Raw genomic sequence first — 15,436 nt, forward strand, 5'->3', positions numbered from 1 at the left:
CTCTTTTCTCATGGATAAGAAAAAACCCACATAAAACCACATAAAGGCAGCTGCTTTTTGACAAGCAATTGCACAGAGGGAAGTTATACAGCTCTGCATATATATATATATACTTACTGTGTATGTGTCTGTGGCTAACACACAACAATAGATGTACATTGCCAAAACTGCATAAGGAATACGCTATACACCTGGAACACACACAGAGGCATGGATATAAACGTGTTTGAACACAAAACTTGCTGTGCACAGGCAGAAGATTTCACACAAAATGCAAATACACAAAACAAACCGCATACGTACATGCTGCTACAGACAGGGCTGTGCACGTATGAGTCCCTAAGTCGAGCCTAAAGGACGATACACGAAATGTAAAAGAACGGGTAATAAGTGGAGTGTCAAGCTGCAGCGACTGCTGGTGTCATCCCTGCACTATCAAACATACATATGAGTATGATTGGAGACAGAGAGGCTAAATATTTCACTGTCACAGCATGTCGAGAAATGCAATTCATTTCTCTCTCATGTGCTTTAGGACAATGACAATTTAATACAAGGCCAGTGGATGTAAAAGAGATAAAAACTGAACAAACTGGCCCAGCATAATCACAGATTTCCTCTAGAGAGCTCGGTAGCGTGAGGCTCATATGCACTTGTAACGGATCAACATTTTATTGTTTCTTCCCTCCATGAATTTGCTGTGAAAAAGAATTCATAGCAAAGCTTCTCTTAAAGACAGAGGCTTCAATAGGAGCAAGAATTTATTTCTTTTTTTTTTTCCTATTTCTTCTATACATTTTACTTATTCTAAGCAAAAAAGTAATTATTTTATATACTTCCTTGAAAGGTTAAATAAGCATTTTTTTCATTTTTACTTCCACAGAGGTGCAAGCAACCTCCGTGCAGGCCCAGGGTCAGTCCTTTAAAAACAGTTCTGTAAAATGAATAATCTTGTCACTTATTCATGAATATATTATACTTTTATACCACAGTTTTTCTATCATAACTTTGTTACATGCAGAAATAGCAGCATAGCATGTGGACTGACATATCTGTGAGAATAGACATATCATACTTTTTAGCTACTCTAAGCAAAGTGGGCTTCAAGTATTGTTAAATATTATCATAGACAAGTTACCTTCTCTATTTGATGAATAGCACCATGTATTTGAAATTAATTGCAAAAGTAGGGTTGGCTAATGAGGTGGCCCTTATCTTTTCTCAGCAGTGCAAGCACAAGTATTTTTCTGCTGGCTCAATATTTTTTAAATGCCCAAAGTGCTATTAACTAAGTTGAAATCTGATTAAAATATGAACGTTAAAATATTCACAACAGCTAATGCAGCTACACAAAAAAAAAGGGCTAAGAAAATTCTTATCTCTTTTCTTATCATTAAGCATGTGTTTTGAAAAATAATAATTAAATAAATTGTTCCCTACAGATTCTCACAGTTGTTTTGCTTCTCATTAGCATCTCTGAAAACAGTTTGTTAAGACAATAGTTATTCTTTATTATGGAACTATGGGGATGATGCTCTTATACCTGCCTCACTTCAAAAAGAAATTTGTAGGAAATGTTAACGCTTAAGGTCTGTCAGAAAAAGGACAGCGATTCTTAGGAAAAAACAGGGGGAAAAAGTATGGAAAAAATGATCAGCCATTCGAGAGAATTAATGGATATCCACAAGGGCTTTGCTAATAACATGGGTTAATTACCGCTGCAACGCACCAGGCTCAGTAAATAAAAGAGCACAACCATAAACACATTAAAATCAGCACCCATCACTAAAAGAGGGGTAAGCCCCAGTAAAGGAAAATCTGCCAGGTAGGCATTTCAGCACAAACCCTTTATACTTCCTGCAGGATTCAAAAACTTGCCACCAGTATAGCAGAACCAAAAAAGCAAAGCCCTATCACCGGAACGGGGAAGGAGGAAGGGACCAAGGCCTGCCTGCTGCCCAAGGGGAGAGCCCAGGCTGGGGCTCGGTGCCACCCCACACACGGGGTACCCACCGGGACACCAGGCTGGGGCTCCATTTCTCAGGAACAACTCAACAAGCTATCGAACAAGGCAAACGGGCGAGGTTAAAGACCTTCAGAGCCTGGAGAAACCGTGGAACGGAATCAAGTGCTGCTTCCCACCTCACAAAGAAGCGTTCTTCAGTCTGCCCCTTTCCTGCCCTTACCAATGGAAGACACTTCTAAAAAAAATTCTTCAGCAATTTGAGGCTATGCCAAAATATTTTAAAGAGTGAAACTGACATAAACTCTTTTATGTTTAGCACATAATCACCTAGTGCACATGCAAACACACAAATATATGTACATGTGAGTAACACACACACTCATATTCATCCATACACAAACACGACCCGGCCAGACTCACAGGGTGACTCCACAGATCATTCCGACATTGCAACATGAAAATGGTTAGAAAAATATAAAATATGTACACCAGCCACCACTGCACTGAAGTACTCACATGCTGTGACACCTACGTCCACTTTTTAAACATTACAGCCCTTCTATGCAACCTTTATTTCTTGTCATCAGAGTATCGTATCGGTTCTGTTGTAAAATGAAAACCTATGCACGGGAACAGATGAATTTGTTTCACATATAAACATTATTGCACACTTTTAAATGGAGAAACTGGGAAAGCAGCTACATGCTCAAATGAATGAAACACAGTGAGCCACAAAACATACATAGCGCACAGAAGCTTTCTGGAGTTACAAATCTCCTCAATTTTCTATGTTTGGCATTCAGAGACCGTGTTTAAATTTACTAAACTACTTCTGTTCTCTCCCCTCCCTACCCCCCTGCTTTTTTGAGTGTTTCAATTGCCTTTCCTTCTTCCAACAGCTGTGACAACTGTTAAAACAGTCGGTAAAATTAAGTCCGCTCTATAATCCTTTAGTCAATGTTACATTTTAATCAGAGGTTGAAGGAGATTTCCCGTTATGAACGCAGTGATTCATTTAAAATTATTAAATTGACACATATGTCAAAATGAGCAGATATATTTATTGCATCTGTTAGCTTATTAACTATTAGTAATTATTAGTGCTATTGTTATTGCTGAAAGAGCAAAAAGCTAAGACTGCAGCTGGCTTTAAGTTATTACATTCTTTAACAATCTCTGCCTTAAAATCAAAGCATACCTAGTGATGGTCAGACAGATATCTGCGCACTCCCAAAATGTTCGGACAATTTCTAGCTCAAATCCTCTCTACCCTCATCCATAAGAGCTGCAGAAACTCCTACATGTATCTCCTTATGCTTACATGTGCACATGCATGTCACAGTATGTAGTTAAATCCCAGTTATTACGTATATTAATAACATGCAAAACTCTGGTGTTTATTAATTGAGATGGAGAAGCAGGTATGTTTCTGAATGTTAATTCTTTCTCTGTGTCCACTCAATCCCACATGCCTCCAGCCCTGCACTCACACAATATATAAGGAGTGTTTTGAGATGACTTTTAATTGAATCAGAGGAAGAAAAAAATTAGTTCGAATCTTGCACCGGAGCCAAAAAGACATGTGCCCCGATTTCATTTAAATGCATCTACTCTAAGAGGCTTATCTAAACTAATCATTCAAATTAGCTGTAAGAAGGTAAATTCAAGAAAGCTGCTTTGGGGGGGGGGTAGGGGGGTTAAAACATCCACCAAAAAAAAAAAAATAAAAGGCAACCCAAAAAAAACCCCACAACCATAAAATACTCAACTTATTGTCTTTTTATGTATTTTATGAAAAACGTGTCATTGTTAGTAAAAGCTGTGGAAACTGTATTCTTATATTATGAAGCTTACACTATATACATACAGTGCACTGACCTATAAGGCATAGCTGAGAGGGCACCCTACCTCTGTTTATTTGCTGTTCTTTACCCCCAAAACACTGTGGGTAAAGAAAAGCAGTGGGTCTTCCCCGCGTCCCCTTCCTGCGAGCCAGGCTATTTGTTACTTCCCATCTTATTTCCCCAACATGCGATAACGGCAATTCACTTTTCATGCCTGGCTTAATTACCAGCAGCCACGCAGTCAGTGTGCAGGCAGTAAGGACAGCTAGTGGGCATCCACCTATAGTACACTGTCACCTCCGGAGCAGCCTCTCGGCGGCCGCGGCGGGGGCGATGCTGGCCGCCGGCCGGGGCTTCTCCTCGGCGCTCCCGTCTGTCACTGCCGGCCTAACACGGGGCACAGCGACGTAAGTGGCTCGACAAGGAGAAAAATGAACCGGTGACAGCTCCCGTGATATACTAATATTTAATCCCGGCGGCGGGCTGAAATCAAGTTCGGGAGCCGCTCCTCAGCCCCAGAGCGCCCGGTTCTGTTTGGGCGCCAGGATTTCCGCCGGAGTCACTCCGCCAGGTAGCTGAGAAGTGCCAGCCAAGAACTGCGGCTCCTCAAAAAGTGTGTTCGGCCGCCTTTGTAGGGAGCAGCAGCGCCGGGGAGGGACACGCCGTGCGCCGCGGACCCGCCAAGTGCCCCACGCCGCCTCCCCGGCCGCTGCCGCCGCGGGTCCGGAGCGGCGCCCCCCGGCAGGGCGCTCGCACCGCACCGCGCCGGCGGCCGCCACTGCGCCGGGCACCGCGCCGGCGGCCGCTCCCGGCCGGCGCCCTCCCGCCCGCCGCCGCCTCTCCGCCGGCGCACCTGTCAGACGGCGAGCGCCGGGGCGGCCGCGGGGCCAGGGATCGCCCGCCGCCAGCGCCGCTCCCGCCGGGCGCATCCCGCCCGGCCCCCCCCACGGCGCGCAGCGGCCGCGCAGCGCCCCGGGCCGGCTCCCGCCCGCGGCCGCGGCGCAGCGTTACCTGCAGCGGCGTCTTAGGCGCCTGTCATGTTTGGGGCAGGCGGCGTGCGGCGGTGGGGTGGGGGCGGGGAGCGGTACCTACTCTTCCTCGTAGTGCAGGGAGAGCGGCTCCGGCAGGCAAAGTTCTACCGAATCCATGTGCGCCCGGCGACCATCCTCCGTGCGCCCCCGCGGTGAAAGCAAAGTTTCCGTGGCCGAGCGCCGCGCACTTGGCACGGGCGCGCTCCGGGCGCGGCGGCGGCAGCGGCGGCGGGCGGGGACCAAAAGCTCGCCCGCGCGCCTAATCAAGGACTTAAAGCCCCGCGCGGAGCTCATGAATATGCAGCAGGGCTGTACATATGCATCCCCCCGGCCCGGGGGGACGGCCGATTGGTGCGGCCGCGGCCAATCAGGCGCCAGGGGCGCCGGGGCGGCCCGGCGCGCGGGGCGCGCGGCAGGTAGAGGGTGGGGACGGGGGAGCGGCCTGAGGCGGCGGCGGCGGCCGGGGCAGAGCCCGCGGACGTGCCCGCGCCGCCGGACCCACCGACCGAGCGACCGGCCGGGGCTGCCCGCTCCGCTTCCCGCCGTCCCTTCCTTTCCTTCCCTTCCCGCCCGGCCCCAACTTCGGCAGGTACCTTGGCAGGCTCCCGGTTAAGGACTGCGCGCAAAGGTAGAGGATGAAGTTTGCGCCGCCGCCGCTGCCGGCCGTGGCGTTTGGCTGTGGCGGCAGCCGCGCTCGGCTCCCGGCGCGCTCTCCCGAACGCCGCTTCCCTAACCTTTGGAACTGCTCGGCGCCGGGGAAAAACAAATAATTATAACGCCAAGCGCGGCCTGCCGAAGCCTCCGGGTAACTCAACTTTTCATTGTCGTGCGAGTTGCTTTTGGGGGGAAAGGGGAGGGGGAGCGGGCTGGAATTGGACTATGTATATGTGATATTATACATAAAAACATATAAAAATTACACAACTATCTAATATAGAGATATATAATTTCCTATTTAAAATTCAAAGTTTCCTTTTCTACCTAGTTAAAAGAAATTCCTTACGAAACGAGCACAATTCCAGTCCTTAGCATTATGGGTGCAACTGGGAGCGAATACAGGTACGCGTGTTCCTATACAACACGGGGGCGTGTGTTTATTTAAATATAAATATATAAAGCATCTGCCCCTAAACGAGTATTTGTATGTTTAGATGTATATATTTAGAAATGAGAAAGAAAAGATCCAGAACTGATCAATTTCCTCTGTTAGTGTGCAGGGATTAGAGTGGACCAACTCAGCCTGCCTCATTTTAATGAGATAAGGGCTGCACTGGAGCAGCTCTGCAGTGGTAAATCTGGGAGGGTGCCTAAACCTCTACAGTGTTTGGGGGTTTGGGTGTTTTGTAAAGTAAGTTTTGCTGAACTAAAAGGGCAATAAACACATATCCCTGTAGGCATGCCTGCATAAACATCACCGAGCCCGGTTCCAGCAAAGCACTGCTTACAGCCAGCTCAGAGTTGTTCTCTGGCGTATGAAAGATTCCTGATTAAACTTGTTCCAGCACAAAGAATGTACTCAGATTTAGGGACATTAGAGACACTGTTTGGGCTGAAACACATGCACATATCCTGTTTTGAAAGTATCAGTAATGAATATGGGATGAATTTTTTTTCTCAAAAGCTCCCACCTTTACTTAATATTCCAACTAAGGCACCATACATATTTTCCAGGTTCAAAGCGTTTCGGTCCCTACCAGTGAAAACAGATGCAGGCTGTTTCTGTCCAGAAAAAAGCCAAACCGACACTGGAAAGACAATAATTTCTTAGAATGCAGCTTAACTCTTACAAAATCTTTTGTGACTGGAGCCCTAACATGATGCAAATGGCAGTCTTTTATATCAAAACAAATCAATGTGAACCCTCAGAATGCAGTAATACTATTCACAGAAATGCCCTCTCCAGATCTGTCTCACAGCATTTTACAAAAAAATATACAGCAACAGAACCAAATTCCAGTATATATAGGTTCAACAGACATGCTTGTGTATGGTTACAGCTAAGAGATTCCAGCATTCTGTATTTAACCTTCTACAAACCTGGTATAAATACCTGCAATTTTAGGAATCAGAACTCAGACAGCAACACTACAGCTCAAACTACTGTATAAAAGCAGGTAGTAAAAGCTTAATTACTAGTAGCATTATGCTGTCTATATTGTTAAATGTGAACTCTGTAATTAAGATGTAAATTTGCTTGTGAGCAGTGAATTAAAAAAAGCTCTGAAATGTAGAGTAAAATTTAAGTACTCTGTAGAAACATCAGCGACCAAAAAACAAAATCAGTTTTTACCAAATTTTAAAACAGGAGGCATTAAATCATGTTATTCTGTTAGAACATCCTCTTTAAGTAACAATTTGATAAAAGTAGATTTTAGAATCAAATCAGAACTGGAATAAGATGTCTTTATGTATAGTTATCTGTATGACAATATAAACTCTAAATGCAGTTCCTACCAACTGATTTACATGTGCACTTGGGCAAAACACAAATACAAATATATTGTTTGTATTGAGTATCTCTGTGTATAGATTTATAAGTATATAAGAGTATGTCTGTTTATAGATTTATACCCAAAATGTCTATTTTTCAGTATTTTTTATTCCAAAATGCTTTTAAGTCTTTGCATGTATATGTCTTTTTCTTATATAAATATCAGCCATAAATTATTCCCTGTACATGTGTGATTTGATATGGTCACTTCTTTCTATTACATTCGTTGGAATATGCCCTCCTGAACATCTGACAGCTAATCCATTCTGAAACTTACCGAAGCACAGGTTAGCTTCATTCCTACTTTTGTTCATTATCTCCTTAGATTTTATATTCAGAGGCTGAAGCATGATGGTCTCTCCTTCTGTCATGGTCTGTCTTCCTGTAAGCCTTCGTTTTCACATTCCCATAATTTCAAATACCTTGCTGTCCCCCACCCTCCTCTGCACCCCCAAATAATGCATTTTTCCTCTGCCCCTGTGAGCCATCACCAGTTTTCTATTGAGCATCTTTGATGCAAGCAAGCAGCTCTCTGCCCTGCCAGTGCTGCCTCTTGGAGAACCAGAAATACTGTGCTGCACTTTGCATGTTGATAAACAAAGCAGTTGGCTTCTTCCCCCAGGGACTGAAAGTGTCACCTCCACCAGACTGGGGCCTGGAATTCCAGCTGCATTCTTGAACTTGGGTTTCACAGTTACAGATCAGTTTGGGGAGAGTGGAAAAAAAATATAAGAAAGAGATTGCTGCGGCAAATAAACTGGGGCTAACTGTAGCTTCATTTTAAGCCCTTCTGTAGAAATAAATAAAAGCAGTAGCCAGAAGTAGGAGGGGGAAGAAGGCAATCCAGGTAGCAGTTTACTGAATTTTATCAGGGAATACACAATAAGAACATGCATGCAAACACACATCTGCAATAACTTATCAAAATGTACAGTGCAAAATCTTACCACAAGGAGTCTATACAAATCAGTGCTAATGGAATCAAGAGAGGGGAAAGAAAAAATCGTCAGGAGTGCCTGTACCAGTCAAGGGGCATTGCTGAGCAGCACCTACATTTCCATGTCTCTCTGTGCATCTAATTTTTCCTGTGTGCCAAGCAGTACATCTTTAAGCATCTTCACATCTAAATACTACAGACATTTCAAGGCATCAGAAGAGCCAGATTCTTAAAGCACACCCACCTCAAGGCAGCTGAAGTGAGGTTCAGTGGCACTTCACAGAAACCTCACAGTGCTCTGTGTCAAATGTGTATTTACCAAAAGGAGCAACAAGCTCAAGCCAGCAGGGAAGCTGCAAGAATAGGAAAGTCTGGTAGCTGCTGAGGATTTATTTGGGAATAAGCATACTTTAGATAAAGATTTGCAATACACCATAGAGGCTTATTCAGTGTCCAGCTGGAAAACACCATATTGTTAAGAGTTTGAAATAAATACTGAAGTGTCATCACATATGTGATCTTCTCTTTATTCACAACCACTCCTTAAAGAAACACAACTCAGATGTGATCTCACCCAGTGCTACAGTGAGATTAACATTAGTATTGCCACTGACAACTCCTCTTTTTTGCTTCTCACTGGAAGGCACTTGGTGCACCTCTGGATATGCTGCTAATGAATTAAAAAAACTAATGCCTCAAAAGTTCCAAATTCTGCTCACCTGTTTGTACATAGTTGGACAAATGCTATCAAGTTATTACTTGAAAGCCATCTGCCTCTTCAGTCTGTATTTAGCATTAATTGCTCTTTGTTTTGATCTTAGGGGGGAAAGCTCACACAACACAATCTCTGATGCTCCTTAGAACTTTTCCACAGTGTGTTCACAAATACATGGAGCAAGGCTTTTAGCTTTAGCTGCTACATTCAGTCCCAGCACATAAAAAATGTCTGTGTGAAATAACAGCAATTGCCTTACCATGTTACTGAACTACATTCAATTTATCTGGTCTCAAATAAATACTCCATATTTTCTCCTTGTTTTATTTTCAAGGGCATGGGTATTTAAATGACTGCTTTCAACTGGTACAGAATAGAATCTGTTCACACTGCTATAAATAAATATTCTCTTGACGAAACACCTTTTCCAAAGCCTCTGACAAAATGAAAGAAAGGAAAAAAAAAATAAAAAAGAGAAAGAAAAAAGAAAAAAAAAACACCAGAAGAAGGAAGCCGCATGCACATTGCCTGTCACCCACCAAAAAAGGTCTCCTCCCTAAAGATAATTCAGGCACACACTTCAGTATGGATATCTCACTATTACCCCAAGCTCTTTTTTTAGTGGAAGTTTCTTCAGAGAAACTGAAGTACATTACTGTCTCAGACAGCCAAGGATAAGATGACTGAGGGAATTCAGTTGCTCTGTTTAATTAATACAGGATTATTTCACTTTCATTTTGTGAAGCTAATAATATGACTGGTGGAATGTCAGTAAAAATTAAATCATAAACTAGTGCAGTACCAAAGGGAAAACTTACTTTAGTTATGGAGTATTCCCAGCAGAAATCTTGAAAATCTTATACATATTTACACTGATAAAATACCACATGTACTTCATGGGATACTGCAAGCTTTCTACAATCCTTGTGGCATGTTTTTACAGAGCAAGAGTTAACATTTTGAGATTATACATTAATAAATGAGTTGCAGTTGTATTGTTTCTTGAATGTTAAGCACCACATACTAAACGCAGGAACACGTTCAAGGTCAATGCCCTATTTTAGACCTTTTCAGCAGCTGTGATATTATTATAATCATACTTAAAATATTCCTATAGAAAGAGTAAATTAGCCCCTTTCACTAGAAGGATTATTATGATAAACAACAAATCTGAAAGAGAACAAATTCAGATTTCTCTTTTTGTTTGTTGTTTTCTGTTTTGTTTTGGTTTTTTTCCCCCCCCAGCAATGCAATAAATGGCTGTCTTTTACTGAGATGGCTTTTCTATCCAGGAATTTAAAAAAGGAAAAGGCAAACCTAAAAACCCAACAATTTATTTTGCGCTTATATTACCTTTTGGTGGTATGGTTTTTGGGGTTTTTTTGGAGGCCTCATCTATGTAAAGTGCCTTCTTTAAAATGTATTTATGCTTTCTATTAGAATCAAAACATACCAGTTGGCATCCCATTCTATCACCTATAGTGCAGTGAAATGTAATATCCCACTAAACCAGAAGGGAAAGAAGAAAACTTAGCATCAGCAGCTATTCCTAAGCAAGATTAGGGGTTTAGCTCCATCTAATTGAGGGATGAGACGGGTCCCTCAATGGGTCTCTCCCCACTCCCCCACCTGCCCTCCTACCTGGCTGCAAGCTCAAAACGCTAAAAATAGAAGAAGACGGAGCGTAAATATTTCCCCAGTGAAAACACCACCAATCTTTACCGTGAGCTGACATGAATTGCTTGTTACACTGCCCTAGGATATCATGGCTCGGAGCGAGCGCGCAGACACGCACAGAGCCACCAAGCACCCTCAAAGCTTTTGTGCCGTCTATTTGTGCATGTCCATGTGGCAGAGGCTCCTACGACATCTGACGTGGGGCCGGGACACCTGCGGTCCAGAGCGCTCCCTCCAGCCCGCCTGCCCGCCCCGGCACTCCCGGCCCCTCTTCCATCACTCCTCTGCCTCCTGCTCCCCCTCCGCTCCCTTCGCTCTGGCATTTTTATTATTAATGTTATTGCTATTATTACTGTCCAAGCATAAGCTGATCCACAGGGGAGCCTGTGTAATTTAACCCCTCAAGCACTAAATTCCTTCACATGTGCCAAAGACACAGGTTTGTTGTTGCCTCCAGCAATATCCCAGGAAGACGAGTGATGGCGGTGTCATATCATCACACAGCGACTTAATCTATTGCGACACCCAGGGAACGGGTAACTGAAGAGATTTACAGAACATGTTCTCTGCCTGAATACAAAATGTTATCCCCTTTACCAACAAACTCAAGTCATGAGAAACAAAGTGAAACAAATTTTGCCCTCTTATGGCTCATTGTTTCCATGACTGCTTTATCCAATCCTACCTCCCCATTACTTGCCCCACTGTACATCTTCTAGCTATACAACACTTTTTTTCAACATGTTTGTTCTCCATCCTTTGTTCTTCACGTGTTCTCTGATTAACAAACAGCTAGATCATGTTGAACTGCCAAGTAACATAAGCCTTGGAAATCTTTTATCCATACACTAGTCGACTGGAACTATCACGTACATCAGGGTTATCTCTACATGCTGTCTTTATGTTCTCTGACATCTAATGCATGCTTTTTAAAACAATGGATCAAAAGGGTTGCACTTTTTAAAGGTGCAAGGAACGCTAAATTAAGCACACATTAGCTACAATAAACACCAACCTCAGGAAAGCATCTATTTTAAGTACTGAAAATCACAAACCTCCAGTCTGTTTGTCAAGTAGGGACTTTCGACATGGTTGTCCTGTTATCCATAACTGTTAAGGAACAATTCAATATAATAAAGCAGCCTATAACTGTTCTCTCCAAGATCGAGGTGAGATTCTCTCTCTTCTAACATTTCACTGACCTAGGAAGCAAGAATTTGGCACAGAATTAATACTGAAGACAAATGAGACTAGTGAAACGTCCTCAGCTCAGGATAACCTGATTGTGCTGGTGAAAAGAGCTTTCACCATGGGAAATTAACAGCTCTGAAACCACTGGTAACAAAGGCTGAGTTCAGATGCTCAAGAGTAAACAGATCCTTGCTCCCCATAAAGTAATAGCTACCCTTATCTCTAGACACCCAGATATAAAATAGGTAGAGCTTCCATGAAGGCCACTGAACCCTGTCCTTTCCCTGTAGTAACAGAACACTGATTTTTTGTTTCAGTATACATACCTTTTTTAAAGCTGAATGACTGAGCATTCAAAAATGTACACTTTGTTTAAAGGCATATTTAGACTCCAAGTTAGAATATTTCTTGAACACTTACTTGTGGGCACAGGAAGACATTAAGAACTCCTTGTACTTCTCCCAACCATTAAGATGAAGAGACTTAAAAGATGGGTTATCATGGATATACAGCTTCCAGATGGTAACTGTGTGGTTCCAGGAGTTGAAAGAAAAGTGGAATTCACCACCAATTGCTTTTTTCCCAGGCCCTTCAGCTCCAGCCCCCTGAAAGCCCAAGGTCTGAGGTGTCAGGGTGCACTGAGATGCTGCTGACCACTGCTGTATTCCTTTCCCCTTAGGGGGGGGTGGGAGGTTTACAAAGCCCACCAAGAAGATGGCAGTGCACACCAACACAAGTGCAGCATCCTGCTATCTCCAGTAGACTTGTACACTAACATTTAAGGGAGCACTAATGTCATTAATACAATACTGAAGAATCACACTTTTAACAAAAATACCTGTGTTACATTACATTAATACAATGAAAACCTTTTTTTCTGGCTCTATTAGTATGTATGTTCAAATGACAGCATATAATCATAATGACATCCTTCTGCAGCTGAAGCCTTCTATTATCAACTCTGTTTCTGTCCTATAGCAGCTTCACTTCTATTGACCAGACAGTTAGCCCTGTTCAATTATTCAATCTCAAATCAATAGATTTTAGCTCCACATATAATAGTTAAGGTGTAAACACTATGCACGTGCTCTTTCAGCTTTATTAATTTACTTGCAAATTTCAATTTATAGCTTATTTTTAAAGAAACATGCAAACTTCAGTTTTCATATTAGGCTGTTTATTCCTCCCACCAGCTCTGCCCCTGTTTCAGGTGTTACATTTCCAGAAATCAAGTTTAACTTGCCTATGACATAAATGTCTTTCTTCCACAGATAAAAAAAGGAAAAGTAAGAATGATAATTATTTAATTCTGATTATGCTGAATAAAGCAATAAAATAGCAGCAAGACTTTTAAGCAGATCCAGTCAATATTTCGTTGCTAAAGCAGTCACTCAAGGTGTGAATTGATCCAGAAAATACAGCCTTTAGACTTGCTGCACTTCTGACACTTGTATCACAAACAATTTGGTTCAATTACTGCAGGTATGTGTCTGTGTGCCTATACCTACACAAACCACATAGAAATGTATTATGTTATAGGCTCCTGGTTACCTATGCATCTTCACACACAAAAAAGAGGTGGCAAGAAAGTAAGCTGAACCAACACATGCATACAGAAGTGAGTGTCTCCATCTTTCATTCTAGTTAAAAGCCACTTTATTAATTTTGTCCCTCCAAGCTTACAGAGCTTCCAGTTGACAGTCCGATTTCACATTCTTTTCTCAAACAAATGCATGTTGACTCGAGCAGCATACACCTCCCACTCAATACTTTAGCACTGCAAAACAGATTCCTGATTACCTGCAATGCTTTAACAAAGTATAACACATTCCTGGTTACCTAATTCCTGAAAGTACATCCATTTTTGTGCATCTAGAAAACAGATCTAACACTAGTGCCATAATGCAGTATCTTTCCTGACCAGATAACCCAGAATAATGTGGTTACAATTTATCTGCGCCTGAGTTCAAACAACACTACCCAATGAAATACTGATATCCTGGGGAACACCCTTGCTGTTCCCTGCCTTGAACCCTTCCAGGACTATGTCCAAAGCAGCTGCAGTTTATAAGCTGGAGGATAATGCCAGGGAGCTGTTACAGCAAGAAAATCTAAAGCAATTTCTGCATACAACCATTGCAATGTGACTGTTAAGAGACAGATAAGAATTTCTCTATTATTGTCAAGGAAACAATAGGCTTAAAAATTTGGAAAGGCTTTAAAACATAAAATATCAAAAGGAAAAGTTGCAACTCAGTCTTGCTACTGACCCGTTTACTCCAACTTCAGATTATCTGCTCCCAAGGTATTAGCATAAACTTCTCCAGTGCTATTAAAGGCCGTATCTGCATTCTTTTGCACTGTTTGCATTTAGTACACATATTTTCAGAATGCTAACAGTCTTTTATTCAATAATGAATTTGGCAGAAAAACAAGAATAGGGTCTCTTTTAGTGTTATTTTTCTAAATAAATTCTCTAAACCTGATTGAGTTAGATCCTTGAATCATGCTTTGGAAGATGCAACTTGGAGTTTTTGAATAAAGTGAAGCACTTAAGCAAATCAGACTCTTATTCTTCATCCACTGAGAAGGCTCAGATTTAAGATGAAAGAGCTGGGCTGCCTTTCTCTCTCCTTATCCTGCAAGGTCCCTTCATTCTCCCTGTTTTCCCAGTAGATTTACTTGTGAATCTGGTGACAGCCACATTTGAAGTCCTGAGGTCTGACTCCTGACCTCCGTTATGTTAGCCCTTCCCTGCAGAAGAACTACCCCTTGGATCACTGACTTGCTATTATTCTATGGTTAATAGACCTGAGCTGTGCAATATTTTTTTATCTGGCTACAGTCCTATCTCTAAATTCTCTATTTTGAATGAATACCGATTTTGTGACATGAAGTCTGCTATATAATGAAATGCAAACAATGAAAAGGCTAAATCAGTTTACAAAAAATCTATTTGTCAAACAGTGTGGAGATGCTCCCAATTTAGTCTGGGCAGTGCATGCAGTTCTTGATAAGGGAGTTAAAACCGAGCCGTTCCACTGCATAAAAATAAAAGCATCTGCAAGGGAGAGGCATTTTCTTTAGGAGACTCTTCCCTAGAACCTATAGGTAATTATTTAAAAAAAAAAAAAAAAGGAAAATAAGGGAAAATAAAAAGAAAAAAAAAGAAAAAAAAACCTGCCCCCCCAATACCCCTTGGATTCTGCAGGAATTTTCCAACAGCCAGGAGCACTGTTAGAGGAGTAACAGCAAACGCCTCCCCAGCGCAGTCCCCTTATGTCACATTTGCATTTCTATTCAGCTACATTGCCTGACAATGAAGCAAATGGGCCTGGCCTTATCTGTACAATTCCGGACAACAGAGATTTTCTGAGCCTCACAAAGGAACGAGCTTAACATTCAGCACTCAGCACCTCCTGGCGTGCCCCCGTCCCCCGGCCCTGGGGGGATGGCGGTCACACCAACACCTGGCCACGCCACGGCCTGCACACCCTCGCACGGCATCCCAAAAGAGCCGGCCGGGAGAATCACAATAAATTACAAGGAAAAGCCATCGAGACTTTGAAGGAGCTCGCCAGCCT

At 42.6% G+C, this 15,436-nt stretch overlaps 1 protein-coding gene across 20 annotated transcripts in view; it reads right to left on the reverse strand.

The window, feature by feature from the left end:
• ESRRG (estrogen related receptor gamma) overlaps nucleotides 1–15,436 on the reverse strand; it is a 371,470-nt gene that overhangs the window by 153,805 nt on the left and 202,229 nt on the right. Inside the window, exon 1 of one of the 20 annotated variants that reach the window (XM_064709129.1) lies at nucleotides 7,610–7,634. The exons of 15 other annotated variants lie outside the window; for them this stretch is intronic. Coding sequence is in view for 2 of the 5 variants with exons in the window: in XM_064709116.1 (XP_064565186.1) it covers nucleotides 4,903–4,958 (56 nt within the window). In the remaining 3 variants the exon portion in view is untranslated. Of the gene's footprint in view, nucleotides 1–117; nucleotides 142–2,482; nucleotides 2,508–4,821; nucleotides 4,871–4,902; nucleotides 5,109–7,609; nucleotides 7,635–15,436 lie in introns of those variants that run through there. 4 more of the 20 variants (XM_064709116.1, XM_064709128.1, XM_064709121.1 and 1 more) reach the window with 4 other exon arrangements.

The sequence above is a fragment of the Zonotrichia leucophrys genome, chromosome 3 (genome assembly GCF_028769735.1).
Source record: "Zonotrichia leucophrys gambelii isolate GWCS_2022_RI chromosome 3, RI_Zleu_2.0, whole genome shotgun sequence".
NCBI classification, from domain to species: domain Eukaryota; kingdom Metazoa; phylum Chordata; class Aves; order Passeriformes; family Passerellidae; genus Zonotrichia; species Zonotrichia leucophrys.